This window comes from Haliotis rufescens, unplaced genomic scaffold (genome assembly GCF_023055435.1).
Source record: "Haliotis rufescens isolate VD_foot unplaced genomic scaffold, xgHalRufe1.0.p SCAF_3, whole genome shotgun sequence".
In the NCBI taxonomy this organism is placed as follows: Eukaryota; Metazoa; Mollusca; class Gastropoda; order Lepetellida; family Haliotidae; genus Haliotis; species Haliotis rufescens.
In genome coordinates this window covers 31,512,589-31,529,488 of record NW_025964001.1, presented here as the reverse complement: position 1 = coordinate 31,529,488, position 16,900 = coordinate 31,512,589, and the positions used below count along the sequence as shown (strand labels likewise).

The 16,900-nt window shown below is 43.7% G+C and overlaps 1 protein-coding gene across 4 annotated transcripts in view; it reads right to left on the bottom strand.

The window, feature by feature from the left end:
- Window positions 1-506: 506 nt before the first annotated feature.
- The window catches only part of LOC124146087 (ral GTPase-activating protein subunit beta-like), an 82,390-nt gene continuing 65,996 nt past the window's right edge, over window positions 507-16,900 (bottom strand). For all 4 annotated transcript variants that reach the window (XM_046516167.2, XM_046516175.2, XM_048402858.1 and 1 more), the window contains 9 exons: window positions 16,126-16,305; window positions 15,892-15,964; window positions 14,781-14,954; window positions 12,625-12,763; window positions 11,453-11,602; window positions 10,169-10,432; window positions 7,217-7,382; window positions 5,875-5,991; window positions 507-4,794 (listed from right to left, as the gene is read on the bottom strand). In XM_046516167.2, the coding sequence (XP_046372123.1) occupies window positions 4,677-4,794; window positions 5,875-5,991; window positions 7,217-7,382; window positions 10,169-10,432; window positions 11,453-11,602; window positions 12,625-12,763; window positions 14,781-14,954; window positions 15,892-15,964; window positions 16,126-16,305 (1,381 nt within the window). In that variant the 3' untranslated portion in view covers window positions 507-4,676. The remainder of the gene's footprint in view (window positions 4,795-5,874; window positions 5,992-7,216; window positions 7,383-10,168; window positions 10,433-11,452; window positions 11,603-12,624; window positions 12,764-14,780; window positions 14,955-15,891; window positions 15,965-16,125; window positions 16,306-16,900) is intronic.

Genomic DNA, 16,900 nt, shown 5'->3' with positions numbered 1-16,900 from the left:
AAATTTGTCTCTGAAATCTTATCCCATACGCCAAAATCAATCATTTGATGAAGTTTATGGACAGATGTTGTCTCCGGAGATTGCCATGGTGTTACTTTTTGTGGTCATAGAATAGCTGGGCAATCGTATTGATTCCGAAGTCTATTAGGAGGGTAAAGAATATTATACAGATGAGCGCAACCCAACACAGCCTTCAGCATTTGTCCCATGTATCATTATTGTAATTTCTACAGATTCAGTGAACCATCATGATGGGTAGGCTACAAAAACATGGACACTTCACAGGAACTGACTTTTGAAGAATCGGTGTGTCAGCCAGACAATCCATTTTTTTCTTAGTTTGAAAAATGTTGATACCCATGAGACACAATTTGTTTTATTTTGTCTATAAGTAGATATACAGTCTATTGATTGTGTGAAACAATATGAAGACAAGACGGAAAATATGATTTCTAGCAATATAAAAAAATTGCTGAAGATTTTGACAGTTTTGTAATTTTTGATGATTTTGGGAAGTACACATATTGCGCAGTAGTCCCTAAAGTCTGTGTGGAATCTAGCTTATGTAAATTCATCTTACTCCTGGGATGGACCGACAATGTAATCCCAGCATGACTAGCCTACATGTTATGTGCATGCTTCCATCGTGATGTCTTCCATCCATCATGTAGATGTAGTGCAGAACACCAGGATAAGTATGCTTGCTACAGAGCCATGAATAATATATCAGTTGTGATTTGTTGCAAAATGTTGAAAAAAAATATTAAAATGTTTTGGTGACATAGTTAATTTTTTATTTTCATGTTTTATCTGGGATGTGTATTTTTTTTATAACACCAATACTCCCTTGAAACTAACCACACTTAATTCATAAATCTACCTGATAATAAATAAATAAATAAATAAATAAATAAATAAATAAATAAATAAATATATAAATATATAAATAAATAAATAAATAAATAAAAAACAAACCTTGTTGTGTTGAACTTGGATGTGTCGAATTCCTGGTTGTCTGAAACTCACCTTCCGGTCCCTGCCATGCCATTCTATCTTCTATACTTCTATATTTATCATTATTAATGCTCGGCTCTATGGAACTGGATGAGTCATAACGACAGCTTTCTCAATTTCATAGGGGCCCCGGAATCCCAAGTATCCAAATTAAGCATAAGTTTCCCTGACGACTCCAACAGTTTAATAAAATAAATAACGTCCACATATAACTCAATGACCTCACTGCAATTGCGTCAAACAGGATGCATTCTAACAACATACCAATACTGAAGTTACTGAAGTGTTTGTAAATGTAAAACAGATAAGATCATGTTTGTGATCTATTATTGGAGCTATAGATTGTCAGAAGTCAAAGAAAATCAGTATTGAATGGATGAATAAACTATTTAAAACAATTAGCATACCAGTAATACAAGTATTTTATTATTTGTACCAATGTGGTTAATGATGTTGAGATGTAGCATAAACCAAAAATGACAAGATTACGTGTAATAATCTCTTATAACATGATGTTTGGTTTTTGAAAATTCACCTTGTTGGTTGCCTCGAACTCCAGATAACTTGAACTTTTCCACAGATACCCGCGAATTTCAACATGGCAAGGTTTGACTGTAATAATAACCAAAACAACATAAAAATATAAAGGCAAAAAATGAGCAGGTCTCACTAATACCCCCATCTTTGACTCCAACATATTTCTAATTTCAAAACATGAAAAAAGCAATATTTTCTCAGAAAATCCATTTATCAAAATCAAACTTTGCACTGCACCTCTCCTATTAGTATAAAAGTGTTCACCAAGTTTGAGAAGAATCTATGCAGTAGTTTTCAAGTAATAGGTCACACGCAAAAAAATTCCTCGGAAGGACGGACAGAATTCCTTGGTATAACGTTATACCACTGCCCTTTAAGATCAGGTGTTACTTTTATAGCAACAGACTCTATACAACAGAGGACAGTATTATCCTAGTCAATGGTTCAGGTGCATCATGTTGTATTCTCATCTCCCTGAGGAGAAGCTAATGGTCACCATTCCCCTTTCCATCTCACCCTACATATATATGTAGCACATCTGGGAAAAAGAGCAGCTTCAAGATATTTGTACACTGAAGACAGTCATCAATGTAACAGTGACATCAGTTCCTAGTGATGTGTGGCCCAACCCTGACAGACCATCAGCTCCCCACACCATTCAGCCACTAGGTCAAGGAGCTGCCATCCACTGTTCAGTAGAGACCAGACATCCTTGCATGTACGCCCCCACAGTAGAGACCCCACACCATTCAGCCACTAGGTCAAGGAGCTGCCATCCACTGTTCTGTAGAGACCAGACATCCTTGCATGTACGCCCCCACAGTAGAGACCCCACACCATTCAGCCACTAGGTCAAGGAGCTGCCATCCACTGTTCAGTAGAGACCAGACATCCTTGCATGTACGCCCCCACAGTAGAGACCCCACACCATTCAGCCACTAGGACAAGGAGCTGCCATCCACTGTTCAGTAGAGACCAGACATCCTTGTATGTATGCCCCCACAGTAGAGACCCCACACCATTCAGCCACTAGGACAAGGAGCTGCCATCCACTGTTCTGTAGAGACCAGACATCCTTGCATGTATGCCCCCACAGTAGAGACCCCACACCATTCAGCCACTAGGACAAGGACCTACCGTCCACTGTTCAGTATCAAATGAACACCTGAACTATACCCTTCAGCCTCCTGGCCACATACCTGTCAGACTGGTAAGGTTTCATTTGCAAACATAAAAACAAAACAAATTAGATCAACAATATTAACCATATACTGCACATCTCCCATAAAGCACGTGCCCTATTGCATAACAAAGACATTAAGTATGAACATAGATACACTGTTATAATGTGCCAGTATATACAACATCTGTATGGTAAATACTGGTCCATTAAGTATGAACATAGATACACTGTTATAATGTGCCAGTATATACAACATCTGTATGGTAAATACTGGTCCATTAAGTATGAACATAGATACACTGTTATAATGTGCCAGTATATACAACTTCTGTATGGTAAATACTGGTCCATTAAGTATGAACATAGATACACTGTATAGATGTGCCAGTGTTTACATCAACTGTATGGTAAAATACTGGTCCATATCAGAGAATGGGGGGCAGGTATTGTCAAGACCAACAACTGCATTTGCAATCAAGGATAACTGTACTTGAAGCAGGGTATCAGCAGAAACTGTATCTCCTCGTTCCATAAAGTGTTCTAAACAAAGAAACATAGAGGAGAATAAAGTTATCTCCCTTGAATGGTACAAGCATAGTGACAAACACACGTCCCATTGCAAATTAAGTAGCAAAGACTATGTATTTATTAGTTGCTGCCATGTTCAAATGACATTTTGGTCTTTGCTAACTCAGGCTTTTTAGGATATTTGATTATAATCTTGCCAATAGTGATAAGTGACTGAGTCACTTGAGATCCAACTTGCTTATGATGTTTGGCAAATTCTCTGTCATAATGAATGTCCATTAAAAACATCCAAGGAAGTTCACAGAATGGTATTAAATTTGGGCCAACTTTGACAGCATGAGCATACCCATACTAACTGTATCTTACACGGCACAATATAGAGAGAATCTCATTCGTGTGCCTTTCTACATCAATTCATCGACACGAGTCAATAAAAGTATAAAACTTTGATGCATGATGATGAGTGTTTGACATCAACTGATACAAGATGAGATTCTATTCATCACCCCAAACCATTCTTCCAACTTATCTGCAAACAGTAATAACAAGTGTCTTGATTGTAAAATGTACTGCTACCAGCTTCAGAGGCAGAGACATTAGTGATGTCATCTGATGGTGACATGGAAACCGATGACATCATAATGGTCTGCAAGGCATTGTGATGCAATTTTATGGTAGTAATAACTCCTAGAAGATATTGCTTGATCTCACCCATGTGATATCGCTTGTGGAAGCCAGTTTGTGATGGTAAAGCAAGGGGTGTACCATGTACTCAGCCGCATACATACAGACACTGGCATCTTACACAGCACCAGGGATACAAGACAGACAGTCACAATATACTAGGAGGTAATTAAGCATTATGTGTTTTCAGATTTGGAGATGATATTGAGTATTGGATGCTTAGAAATTGCATGTGAACATATAGTGTAATTATTAATAACATTAATCATATTCATTGTATAATAAACTTGACATTCATGTCATCACATATTCTTTTTCAAATCTGGGACTGACAAAAATATGATACTTGTCATGAAAAATATTCATACACCGTGAAAAGTCTAGATGATTTACCAGCTTGTATCCAGTGTTTTGCTGACCATACCCATTCATTGGTGTGACATCTGACACTGAACTACACCATTGGCTGCACTACAGCCATAAACACAGATACAAGATGCAAGATGCCGGTGAGTGTCAAGACCTTCAGTACTGATCTTCCTTCCTGCTATGCTTTGGTCACTCCTTAACAGTTCGACAACTCAACAGCAATATCTGTTGGCTTCACTTTCTGTTGGTGTATATAGTCTTTGCAATAAATATGAAAACTGTGATTGAAAGATTATTCTAAGGAGAAATAACTTCAATACAAAGACTGTCACTAGGGTGGGTTGATCGTGACGTGATGTGTTCACTTGGGCATATCCTGGAAGAGAGTTGTGTAGAACTCAGCCTCTGTCAAGCTGCTCCGATACTTGTTCACCACCTCCTGTATCTTCAGCTTGCGTCTCACGTGGGGTGGCTGGTACCTGGAAGGAGTGAGTGAGTATGGTTTTACGCTGCTTTTAGCAATATTCCAACAATATCACGGCTGGGGACACCACAAATGGGCTCCACACAGGGAATCGAACCCGGGTCTTAGGCGTGTCAACCACTTTAACCACTAGGCTACCCCACTGCCTGTACCTGGAAGGAATATTATAAGGGTAACGCTATTTTTCAGGGCATTATCATTTGCAGAAACCTGAGGCCCGATGAAGGGGCGCAGTTGAAAAGACTGAGGGCTTCTGTAAATGATAATGCCCTGAAAGATAGTGTTACCATTATTTTAGTTAAAATGGATGGAATTTGTTATCAAATAAAAAGAAACAACAATATCGGTTTTGAAACATTTACTGCAATCGACACCAATGTCACTGACCAACTTTTACAAATATGGAAACATCACAGAACAAACCAGATGACGTCACTATTGAACATATCCCTATCCTATGACGTCACCTATAATAGGGGCTGATAATGGCCCGTCGTCAAGCAATATGAGGGCATTATCAAGTTAAAGCGGCCTGCTCACTTTTGATAACATGCGGGCTGTTTAATGATAATTCTATCCATTTTAGCTATAAATGTCAATAACTCGCCCTCCATTCACTCAGCTGTATAATATTTAACCAACATTTTGCTTCAATATGATACATGTGTACTTTGTGCCATGATAAAAGTATCATATTTTGAGGTCATTTATTGATAAAATATACACATATATAAATGATTATGGTAAATCTAACATTACTTATGCTGATTTAAAAAACACATGTCAAGCAAGTGAAAAAAATGAATGTGCATGATATGAGATTATCAAATGCACATCTGAACACACTGTGGTCATGGCTTGATGCTAAAATGAGCTCCACGTGTTATCCTGAAACTAAGATTCTTGTTTGTGTCTGAGGAAAACCTGACAAGCAAATGCTTCAACAACTAAGCTACACCACCACCTCACAGAAAAACAAAAGTATCTTATAATGATGTGGTGTTTCAGATGCAAAACAAAGTCATGTACACAAAATACAAGTAAGAGTATAATAACATATTATCATGTTGCTTACGATTCACTCTCCAGTCTCTTCCTGCGGCAAATGTTGATGGCTGTCTGTCTGACCAGTGTTCCTAGTGTGCGTCGACTCACCAACATTCCGTCCACCAGCGGGATGGCCATCGACATCCTACACAGTATGACAGTAGTGAGTGGGTGAGTGTTTGTTTGTTTGTCGTTTAATGCAGCACTCAGCAATATTCCAGCTATATAACGGTGGTCTGTAAATACTTGAGTCTGGACCAGACAATCCAGAGATTGACAACATCAGCATCAATCAACGTAACTGGGATATGATGACAAGCATCAATCAAGTCAACGTGCCTGACCACCCGATCCAGTTTGTCACCTCGTAGGACAAGCATTGTCGCCTTTTACGGAAAGCATGGGTTGCTGAAGACCTATTCTACCCCGGATTTTCACAGGTCGAGTGAGTGAGTGAGTGATGTTTATGACATCATTGAGTGAGGGAATAATTGTAACAAGTCATGCAATGACATCACTGAGTGAGTGAAGAGAAAACCATAGCAAGGAATATTCCATTACATCATTGTCGTCAACTGTATGTAAATTGGGGCCAGCAAAGCACTGTTTAACACAAACATGAAGTTGAAAACTGTCTTTCCCCAGTTTAGTTACCATACCTACTGTGCTCTTTTACACGAAGCATGTCAGGGTACGCTGACACGCTGTCACCAAAGGCACATGTTGAAACCACCCACTCTTCACTTCAGTTTCTTCTCATGGTCAGTTTGGCAAACAAGGGACCTGTTACGCCCCAGGTGAAGTGAGGTGAAATGGGGTTTAACATCATTTTCAAGATTATTGCACTTATACTGCGACGTGCATGCACGTGTGTGTGTGGCTGCTTGTACTAATATGGACTGATACCAATTTATAGTGCTAGCACACTGAGATACCATGCTGCAGTTTAACATGAATACCCCCTCAGACACAGCATACTGGCTCCAAGCCGACCAGTCCTTGTTTTAGCCTCTTAATGCCAAGCACCAGACAGGATAACAAGTACCATCTTTTAACGTCTTTCGGTATGACGTGACCCTGGTCCTTCCGCTCTCTGGAAGGACGCTCTACCACTAGACCACGGAGGCGGTCTATGACCCAGGATCCCTACATCACTCTGTCATAGACCTCACAGAAAAATGTGTATGTATAGATTCTTGGCAACCCTGAATATAGTAGATATTATAAATAGTTTATTCCAGCCAAATTTGTGATTCCCTGCAACCATAATGTATACATACACCGAGGGACGTGAGGTCCATTGAACAGTGTGACAATGTAGTGATACATAATGTGGAGTCTCAAAGTTGCCTATTATCACCATTCCTTACTTGGTGTGGCCCTTGTCCTGCAGCTGGAGGTGGATGCGAAACAAGCCGTTCTGCAGTGCGTGTATGAAGAGGACAAAGATGTCCTTCTCTGGGACCTTCTGTACAGAGGACGAGCTGGAGCTGCACTGTTGGTCCTGTCCTGTACTGGCCACACTCAACAGGTCCCCTACAACACACATACACTGATGACAGGGGGACAGAACACTGATGACAGGGGACAGAACACCGATGACAGGGGGACTACACACTGATGACAGGGGACTGCACGATGACAGGGGGACTACACACTGATGACAGGGGACTGCACACTGATGACAGGGGACTGCACGATGACAGGGGACTACACACTGATAACAGGGGGACTACACACCAATGACAGGGGACTACACACCAATGACAGGGGACTACACACTGATGACAGGGGACTGCATGATGATGACAGGGGACTACACACTGATGACAGGGGGACTGCACACTGATGACAGGGGGACTACACACTGATGACAGGGGGACTGCACACTGATGACAGGGGACAACACACTGATGACAGGGGACTGCATGATGATGACAGGGGGACTGCACACTGATGACAGGGGGACTGCACACTGATGACAGGGGGACTACACACTGATGACAGGGGGACTGCACACTGATGACAGGGGACTGCACACTGATGACAGGGGGACTGCACACTGATGACAGGGGGACTACACACTGATGACAGGGGACTACACACTGATGACAGGGGGACTACACACTGATGACAGGGGACTGCACACTGATGATGGGACTGCACACTGATGACAGGGGACTACACACTGATGACAGGGGACTACACACTGATGACGGGACTACACACTGATGACAGGGGGACTACACACTGATGACAGGGGACTACACACTGATGACGGGACTACACACTGATGACAGGGGACTACACACTGATGACAGGGGACTACACACTGATGACAGGGGGACTACACACTGATGACAGGGGGACTACACACTGATGACAGGGGACTACACACTGATGACAGGGGACTACACACTGATGACAGGGGACTACACACTGATGACAGGGGACTACACACTGATGACGGGACTACACACTGATGACAGGGGACTACACACTGATGACAGGGGACTGCACACTGATGACAGGGGACTACACACTGATGACAGGGGACTACACACTGATGACAGGGGACTGCACGATGACAGGGGACTACACACTGATAACAGGGGGACTACACACCAATGACAGGGGACTACACACCAATGACAGGGGACTACACACTGATGACAGGGGACTGCATGATGATGACAGGGGACTACACACTGATGACAGGGGGACTGCACACTGATGACAGGGGGACTACACACTGATGACAGGGGGACTGCACACTGATGACAGGGGACAACACACTGATGACAGGGGACTGCATGATGATGACAGGGGGACTGCACACTGATGACAGGGGGACTGCACACTGATGACAGGGGGACTACACACTGATGACAGGGGGACTGCACACTGATGACAGGGGACTGCACACTGATGACAGGGGGACTGCACACTGATGACAGGGGGACTACACACTGATGACAGGGGACTACACACTGATGACAGGGGGACTACACACTGATGACAGGGGACTGCACACTGATGATGGGACTGCACACTGATGACAGGGGACTACACACTGATGACAGGGGACTACACACTGATGACGGGACTACACACTGATGACAGGGGGACTACACACTGATGACAGGGGACTACACACTGATGACGGGACTACACACTGATGACAGGGGACTACACACTGATGACAGGGGACTACACACTGATGACAGGGGGACTACACACTGATGACAGGGGGACTACACACTGATGACAGGGGACTACACACTGATGACAGGGGACTACACACTGATGACAGGGGACTACACACTGATGACAGGGGACTACACACTGATGACGGGACTACACACTGATGACAGGGGACTACACACTGATGACAGGGGACTGCACACTGATGACAGGGGACTACACACTGATGACAGGGGACTACACACTGATGACAGGGGACTACACACTGATGACAAAGGGACTACACACTGATGGCACAGGGGACTGCACACTGATGACAGGGGACTACACACTGATAACAGGGGGACTACACACTGATGACAGGGGACTGCACACTGATGACAGGGGGACTACACACTTATGACAGGGGGACTAACAGTGGGGAGGGGGGGGGGAGTACACACTGATGACAGAGCGGGGGGTGCGGGAGTACACACTGATGACGGGGACTGCACACTGATGACAAAGGGGACTACACACTGATGACAGTAGGGGGAGGGAGTACACACTGATGACAGAAGGGGACTACACACTGATGACAGGGGGACCGAACACTGATGACAGAGGGTACACTACACACTGATGACAGAGGGAGACATTGTGTGCAGGTTGATCATGACACACCTACTTACAAAATTGTTTTGTCAAAAGGAGGAAACAACTGCTGTCAAGTGACATGTTTTACTGACACTACAGAGCTGCTCACCTATAATGTCTCGTCATGTAATTGCAAACCCACATTTTATAATATGGCCAACAAATAGAATAACCTACTCAGAATTACAAATTATTTGTCCCTCTGGAAGAACTTATACTCCCCAAGACTCATACCCACAAAATCAATTTACACGGGCCAGATAAACAGTAATCATAAATCATTAACATATTCTCCATTTTTTTAAAAATGGGCAGTTCTAAGGAAAAGTACAACTACTGATTAAACCAGAAGTTGTTATCCATAAAGTTGTACGTTTATTTATTTACTCACCAACTTCTAGAATGACAATCAAACACAATGCAGTGCTCCTGGCAATTATAATGTTTTGTCTACCCTGTGAGGTGCTAGATAATTTGCTAACCTGTAGGGAAGTTCTCATGGTCTTCAAAGTTCTCTAACCAAACAGCGAACACTTTAGTATCAGGACCAAACATGGAGGTAGGCTGTCTTCCAAGTCTCCGTATCCGTGCCTGGTTACCACTAGCAACAGCAGCCTCTGGTGGCGACCCCGGACTCTCGCGATCCTGTCGACCTCCCTTCTCTGCCTCCAGACCGAGTGACTTTGGCTTTGTCAGCTGGATGTGAGGCTCATTCATGGAGAAGCGGTCACTGGTTGGAGATTTATCTGGGAAATGAGAAATGATTATGATTATGCTATCATTGAAATATACATTCATATACAGCATATAGACAGTTGCATCTGCTCAAGTGAGCTGTTGTGAGGTGAAATATGGTTTAACGTCGCCTTCAAGATTATTGCACTTATATTGCCACATGCGTGCAAGTGTGTGTGTGTCTGCTTGTGTGGGGTGTGTCTGCTTGTACTAACCTGGAGTAATGCCAAGTGTTTTGCAGTGCTAGCCCACTGAGATACCATGCCGTTGTTTAACATGAACACCCAATTCAGACACCGTATACTGACTTTGAGCAGACCAGTCCTTGTTTTAGCCCCTTAATGCCAAGCACTAGGCACAGTAACAACAAGTACCATCTTTTAAAACCCTGACCTTCTGCTCTCCAGGCAGGCGCTCTGTCCTCTAGACCACAGAGGAAGTCTGTGCTGTAGTGATCAGTGTGTGAGCAGCCAGCAAGGTTTGTAAAAATTCCTTCAGAGCTTTAGCCCCGTAGGGAATCTGGGTTTGAATAGGCCCCCAGCAACCTATGCTGGTCACAAGAGGTGACAAATGGATCAGTTGGTCAGGCTCTGTGACTTGGTTGATTGAGTGTGTTCGTACACTGATAGTGTGGATCATTGCTCACAATATCAATTACTGGATCGTCTGGTCCAGACTTGATTATTTACAGGCTGCCTTCATGTAGGTGGAATATTGCTAAGTGTGATGTTAAACAACAAAGAAACATCAGAGATTTAGCAGCATGTATGGTACAGTCACCTGGCCCTACCAGCTTCTAACCATTGTGTAACAGTGTTGCAAAGCTGTGCTGCAGCTAGATGCTGCTGGTGTCCAGTTTGTGCTCAACTTCTAGTGGACGAGTGGGTGTGAGTATTGAACACTTGGAGCACCAATACAGGACCTACAGGTTAGACTGTCAGGCCATACAAAGCATACTGGGCCAATCCCATCTTGCTGAAATTAAGCAGCAAACACCTTGTCCCATTAACCTCAATCCCAAATGGACATACCTGTGTCGCTGACCACACTAAGTAGCCTCAGCTTGAACGTCTCCGGGGATGGCACAACGAAGGCCATTTCTGAAGATACATCAGCCCAGTACAGCACCTGCTGCCTCCCATCGTACACACTGCCGCCTGTACCGGTCTGGTAGTCATCATCTGAAACAGGAAACGTGGTGTAGATGTCTGCTGCTATGTCCTTCAAGTGGAAACATGGTGTGGGCAAAGTGAGTCAGGAATTAGCCAGCTACATTCTGTCATCCTGTAGTTATAGAGGAGTCTGGGCCAGGCCAACCAGAGGTTGATAGCATGAGCAACAAACAATGTCATCAGAGAAGAAGGACACGAGCAGTCAGATTATACATCTTAACCACCAAACTAGTTCACATGAAGTGAGTGAGTGAGTGAGTGAGTGAGTTGGGTTTAAAGCCACTTTTAACAGTATTCCAGTAATATCACAGCGTGTCAGCTTAATGTGGGAGGAAAGCCCGAAGTGATGCAGGTCTCAGACATTTACCACTTCAGTGAAACCCACAAGCACGGTTGGTGCTGACAAACCTAGAAACATTATTGGGGCGAACCGGGATTCAAACCCACAATCATAGGTTTCTGGCATGTCCAAGGGACACAACTCTGCACAGCGAATCGCGGCGCCTTAGATGACTGGGCCACCCGTGCCCCCAGTCCACACAAAGAAGAGAAGTGTTAAATAACATCTAACAATATGTTAAAACAAGCATGAAATACTCATAGTCTCGCCAATATGACGTGAAGCTCTACAGCCATTTTCAGTCTAAGTCAAAGTCATTGCCATGGAAACTTGAAAAATAAAACAAAAGGCACCATTTCCCCACCAGACCTATCTATGTGCCAAGTTTGGTTAAGATATGGTTTTTGAGTTCTGCTCCGGAAATGAAACATGACGGACAGAAGAACCAAAGGATGGACGGACAGCACCCATTCCTATATCCCCCTTCCACTTCGTGGTGGGGGATAATAAAACCATTATCACAAATTTGTAAAGCCTTATTAGCTTGAGAACACTGTGTCTATATTTGAGAACAATGTCAAGACTGGAAATTGTTTACTTGGGGGACACAATTCCTTGACTACTACCGCCTCTGCCTGTACTGTCATTGAAAGACAGCAGGATGTGACAATGATCGGTTTGCCCAACTCACCATCAAAGTCCTCGGTCTCCATGATCCTCCAGCTGGTTGAGATGTGTCCGGTCCAGCCCGCGTGTCGCCGCACATCCACCGGCCATCCCAGTGAGTGCAGGAACTCCAGGAACTGGGGCTGAACACGGGACTGAGTGGTCTGCAGGGGAAGGTACACAGCAACTTCACATCATGAAAAATCCAAAACAGCCTACTGGTTCTATATTCATATCTGGTGGCAAATCCAGGCATTTGTGAATGTGTGTAATGTCTAAAGCTGCTTTGGGAAAATTATCAAAACTCATTGTCTTCATGTGTGTTTGTGTGTGTGTGTGGACTATGGACTTTGACTTGTGTGTGGACATGATTGAATATGTGATGGGTGAGTTTGTGTTTTGTTGTGTGTGGTTGTGTGTGTGTGTAAAGATATGTAGAGCCATGCATATTGTAAAGCTGTATTACTTAGAGAACAACAATATTTTGGTGTGTGCATGCGTGCATGTGTGCGATTGGATGAGTTAAGTGTAGATGTGTGTAAGTGAGTGGTTGGGTGCGTGCGTGAGTGTGACCATGTTGATGAAATTCTTACGAGGCAGAAAGATTACAGCTGGGTAACATCAAGCCCGGATCAAACAAACAGGCGGCCATGTCAGGCCACATAAAAAGGTAATACCACCTTGTACTAACCACAATCATGGGGACCCAAAAAGGCCACTTACCTCAACAAAACATGAAAATTGTAACAGGAAATCTAGTAAAAAAGCCAAAGGAAAATGTCAATCTTCCAAGTGAATGGGATTTAACCCCAGATATGAGCGTATCATGGTGTGGCGGCCAAATGAGGGAGGACAAGTAAAGTGATGCAGGTCTTAGACTTTTCTACAACGGTGCTGACAAACCAAGAATCACAATCAGGGAAAATCTGGGATTCAAACCCATCATAGGATTCTGGAATGCCTAGGGGATGCAACTCTGCATGGCAATTCCTGCACCTTGGCCGCTCAATGCCACTCTTGCACCTTGGCCGCTCAATGCCATTCTTGCACCTTGGCCGCTCAATGCCTGTCTTTCAACTTGGCCACTCCATGCCACTCTTTCACCTTGGCCACTCATGCCATTCTTTCACCTTGGCCACTCCATGCCACTCTTTCACCTTGGCCGCTCCATGCCACTCTTTCACCTTGGCCACTCAATGCCGCTCTTTCACCTTGGCCACTCATGCCGCTCTTTCACCTTGGCCACTCCATGCCGCTCTTTCACCTTGGCCACTCCATGCCACTCTTTCACCTTAGCCACTCCATGCCACTCTTTCACCTTGGCCGCTCCATGCCACTCTTTCACCTTGGCCGCTCAATGCCTGTCTTTCAACTTGGCCACTCCATGCCGCTCTTTCACCTTGGCCACTCATGCCACTCTTTCACCTTGGCCACTCCATGCCACTCTTTCACCTTGGCCACTCCATGCCACTCTTTCACCTTGGCTGCTCCATGCCACTCTTTCACCTTGGCCACTCCATGCCACTCTTTCACCTTAGCCACTCCATGCCGCTCTTGCACCTTGGCCACTCCATGCCTGTCTTTCAACTTGGCCACTCCATGCTGCTCTTTCACCTTGGCCACTCATGCCACTCTTTCACCTTGGCCACTCCATGCCACTCTTTCACCTTGGCCGCTCCATGCCACTCTTTCACCTTGGCCACTCCATGCCGCTCTTTCACCTTGGCCACTCATGCCACTCTTTCACCTTGGCCGCTCCATGCCACTCTTTCACCTTGGCCACTCCATGCCACTCTTTCACCTTGGCCACTCATGCCATTCTTTCACCTTGGCCACTCCATGCCACTCTTTCACCTTGGCCGCTCCATGCCGCTCTTTCACCTTGGCCACTCAATGCCGCTCTTTCACCTTGGCCACTCATGCCGCTCTTTCACCTTGGCCACTCCAGGCCACTCTTTCACCTTAGCCGCTCCATGCCGCTCTTTCACCTTGGCCACTCCATGCCGCTCTTTCACCTTGGCCACTCCATGCCACTCTTTCACCTTGGCCGCTCCATGCCACTCTTTCACCTTGGCCACTCCATGCCGCTCTTTCACCTTGGCCACTCCATGCCACTCTTTCACCTTAGCCACTCCATGCCACTCTTTCATATTTTGTAATGTAAGAACCTGATGAACTCACCACATTGCTGAGTATTTCTTGTGGTGTCTTCTGTCCAGGTTTGGCATAGAAAATGTGCACAGTGTCGTTGTCTCGGCTGGGCACACCGTCCAGAGCCTCTAGGTCAGCACACAGACCACCGGACGAGTTGTCCAGCTTGACCAGGGCTGGTGGTACACTGCTGTTGGAGGGTTCCTGTACAAATACAGAGTTAACTCAGTAATAAAGCCAGGTCATGCTTGTTGGTCTTCAATTGGTATGGACGGCTAGGATGAGTGTGTTCCAAAAGCCATATTTGTTCTAAGCAGAGTCATTTGCAAAATATCCCAATTACCATGTACAAAAGTAGAAGTGCCCAGGCGCGTAAATAGTTTCAAAGGATGGGCGTTTGCTAATGACTACCTATTTTTATATATTTTACATCAAACACCTCAAATGTATCTTCAAATGATCAGACAGGCCATGTCTACAAAGTTATACTATTTTTGTTTTGTTTGTTTTTTAACCCTGCACTCAGCAATATTCCAGCTATATGACGGGGTCTGTAAATAACCCGATCCTATTAGTCACCTCTTACGACAAGCATAGTCGCCACTTATGGCAAACATGGGTTGTACTATTTATGTGACAATATGGCAATATTCATACGATCATGTTGTAAAATGTGATAAAATAACACTATTTGACTGTGACTGTGACACTTCGAATGTGACCATGTGACACTATGAACATGACCATGTGACACTTCGAATGTGACCATGTGACACTATGAAATTGACAATGTGACACTATGAATGTGACCATGTGACACTAAGAATGTGACCATGTGACACTATGAATGTGACACTATGAATGTGACCATGTGACACTATGAATGTGACCATGTGACACTATGAAATTGACAATGTGACACTATGAATGTGACCATGTGACACTATGAAAGTGACCATGTGACACTATGAATGTGACCATGTGACACTATGAATGTGACCATGTGACACTATGAAATTGACAATGTGACACTATGAATGTGACCATGTGACACTATGAATGTGACCATGTGACACTATGAAATTGACAATGTGACACTATGAATGTGACCATGTGACACTATGAATGTGACCATGCCTACCTTGAGTGCCTCCAGTGACAGGAAGCCATAGTGAGACAGGAAGAGGCGTGCTGTCTGGTAGTCATGGCTGATCCTGGCGAATATAATCACAGACATGATAATTAATCTTAGCACCTTTACTGAAGCCTCAAGTATAATATCATGAATAACATACACACTGTCAATGGTGCTTGTTCCACTGACATGGCTAGTTTTGCAAAAATTGATATTTTAAAAACATTTTAAAGTATAAACCTTGGGGGTTTGCATTCTGTCTGTGGATCTGGGAATGGAGTTTTCTCCCTTGCTATCTTGGCCTGGTTGCTGACATCTCCCTCGAAAACAATCTGCTGTTCTATGAGTGTCTTCAAGTGATCTAGTTCCTCCTTGTTGCTATCCGTTACCAGACATTCCATGGGGGGTATACTCTTGTCCCTGGAACCAACGTAAGGGAATAACCCAAGTCAGCATGAATGGATGATGCTTTGAATTGCTTGTTCAGCTTGTGTATGTGTATAAAAATTTAAAAAGTATATTGTATAAAACATAATAAATAAAAAAATTCTGAACAGCAAAAGGCAACTATTAAATGCATGCCTGATGTGTATACAAGGTTTATGAAAAATGTCTCAAACTGCATTATACTTTACTTGTTGGCTCTTGCCCTTTTATTAAAAAGACTGATTGAATGAGTCGTAGAAATATTGAACGGTTTATGAGTTAGGATCTGGATATGAACACTGGTATCCCCATTTGAACCTAAGTCCAACTTGTTGCCATGGAAACAGAAAAACATAAACTTTCAAAACTGTAAAAATAAATTCAAAAGGCACTAGTTCAATGCATGCCTGATATGATACAAAGTATTGTGAAGAAATATTGAACAGTTTATGAATTATTCTCTGGAAATGAAATGTGTTGGACACAGACGGTACCTGTTTCTATATCCACTGATAAAACATGTTTGTGAGGGGGATAATTAAATGCAAGATCATGTTTTGTATTTCGGCTAAGGCTTTTGTGTGATATA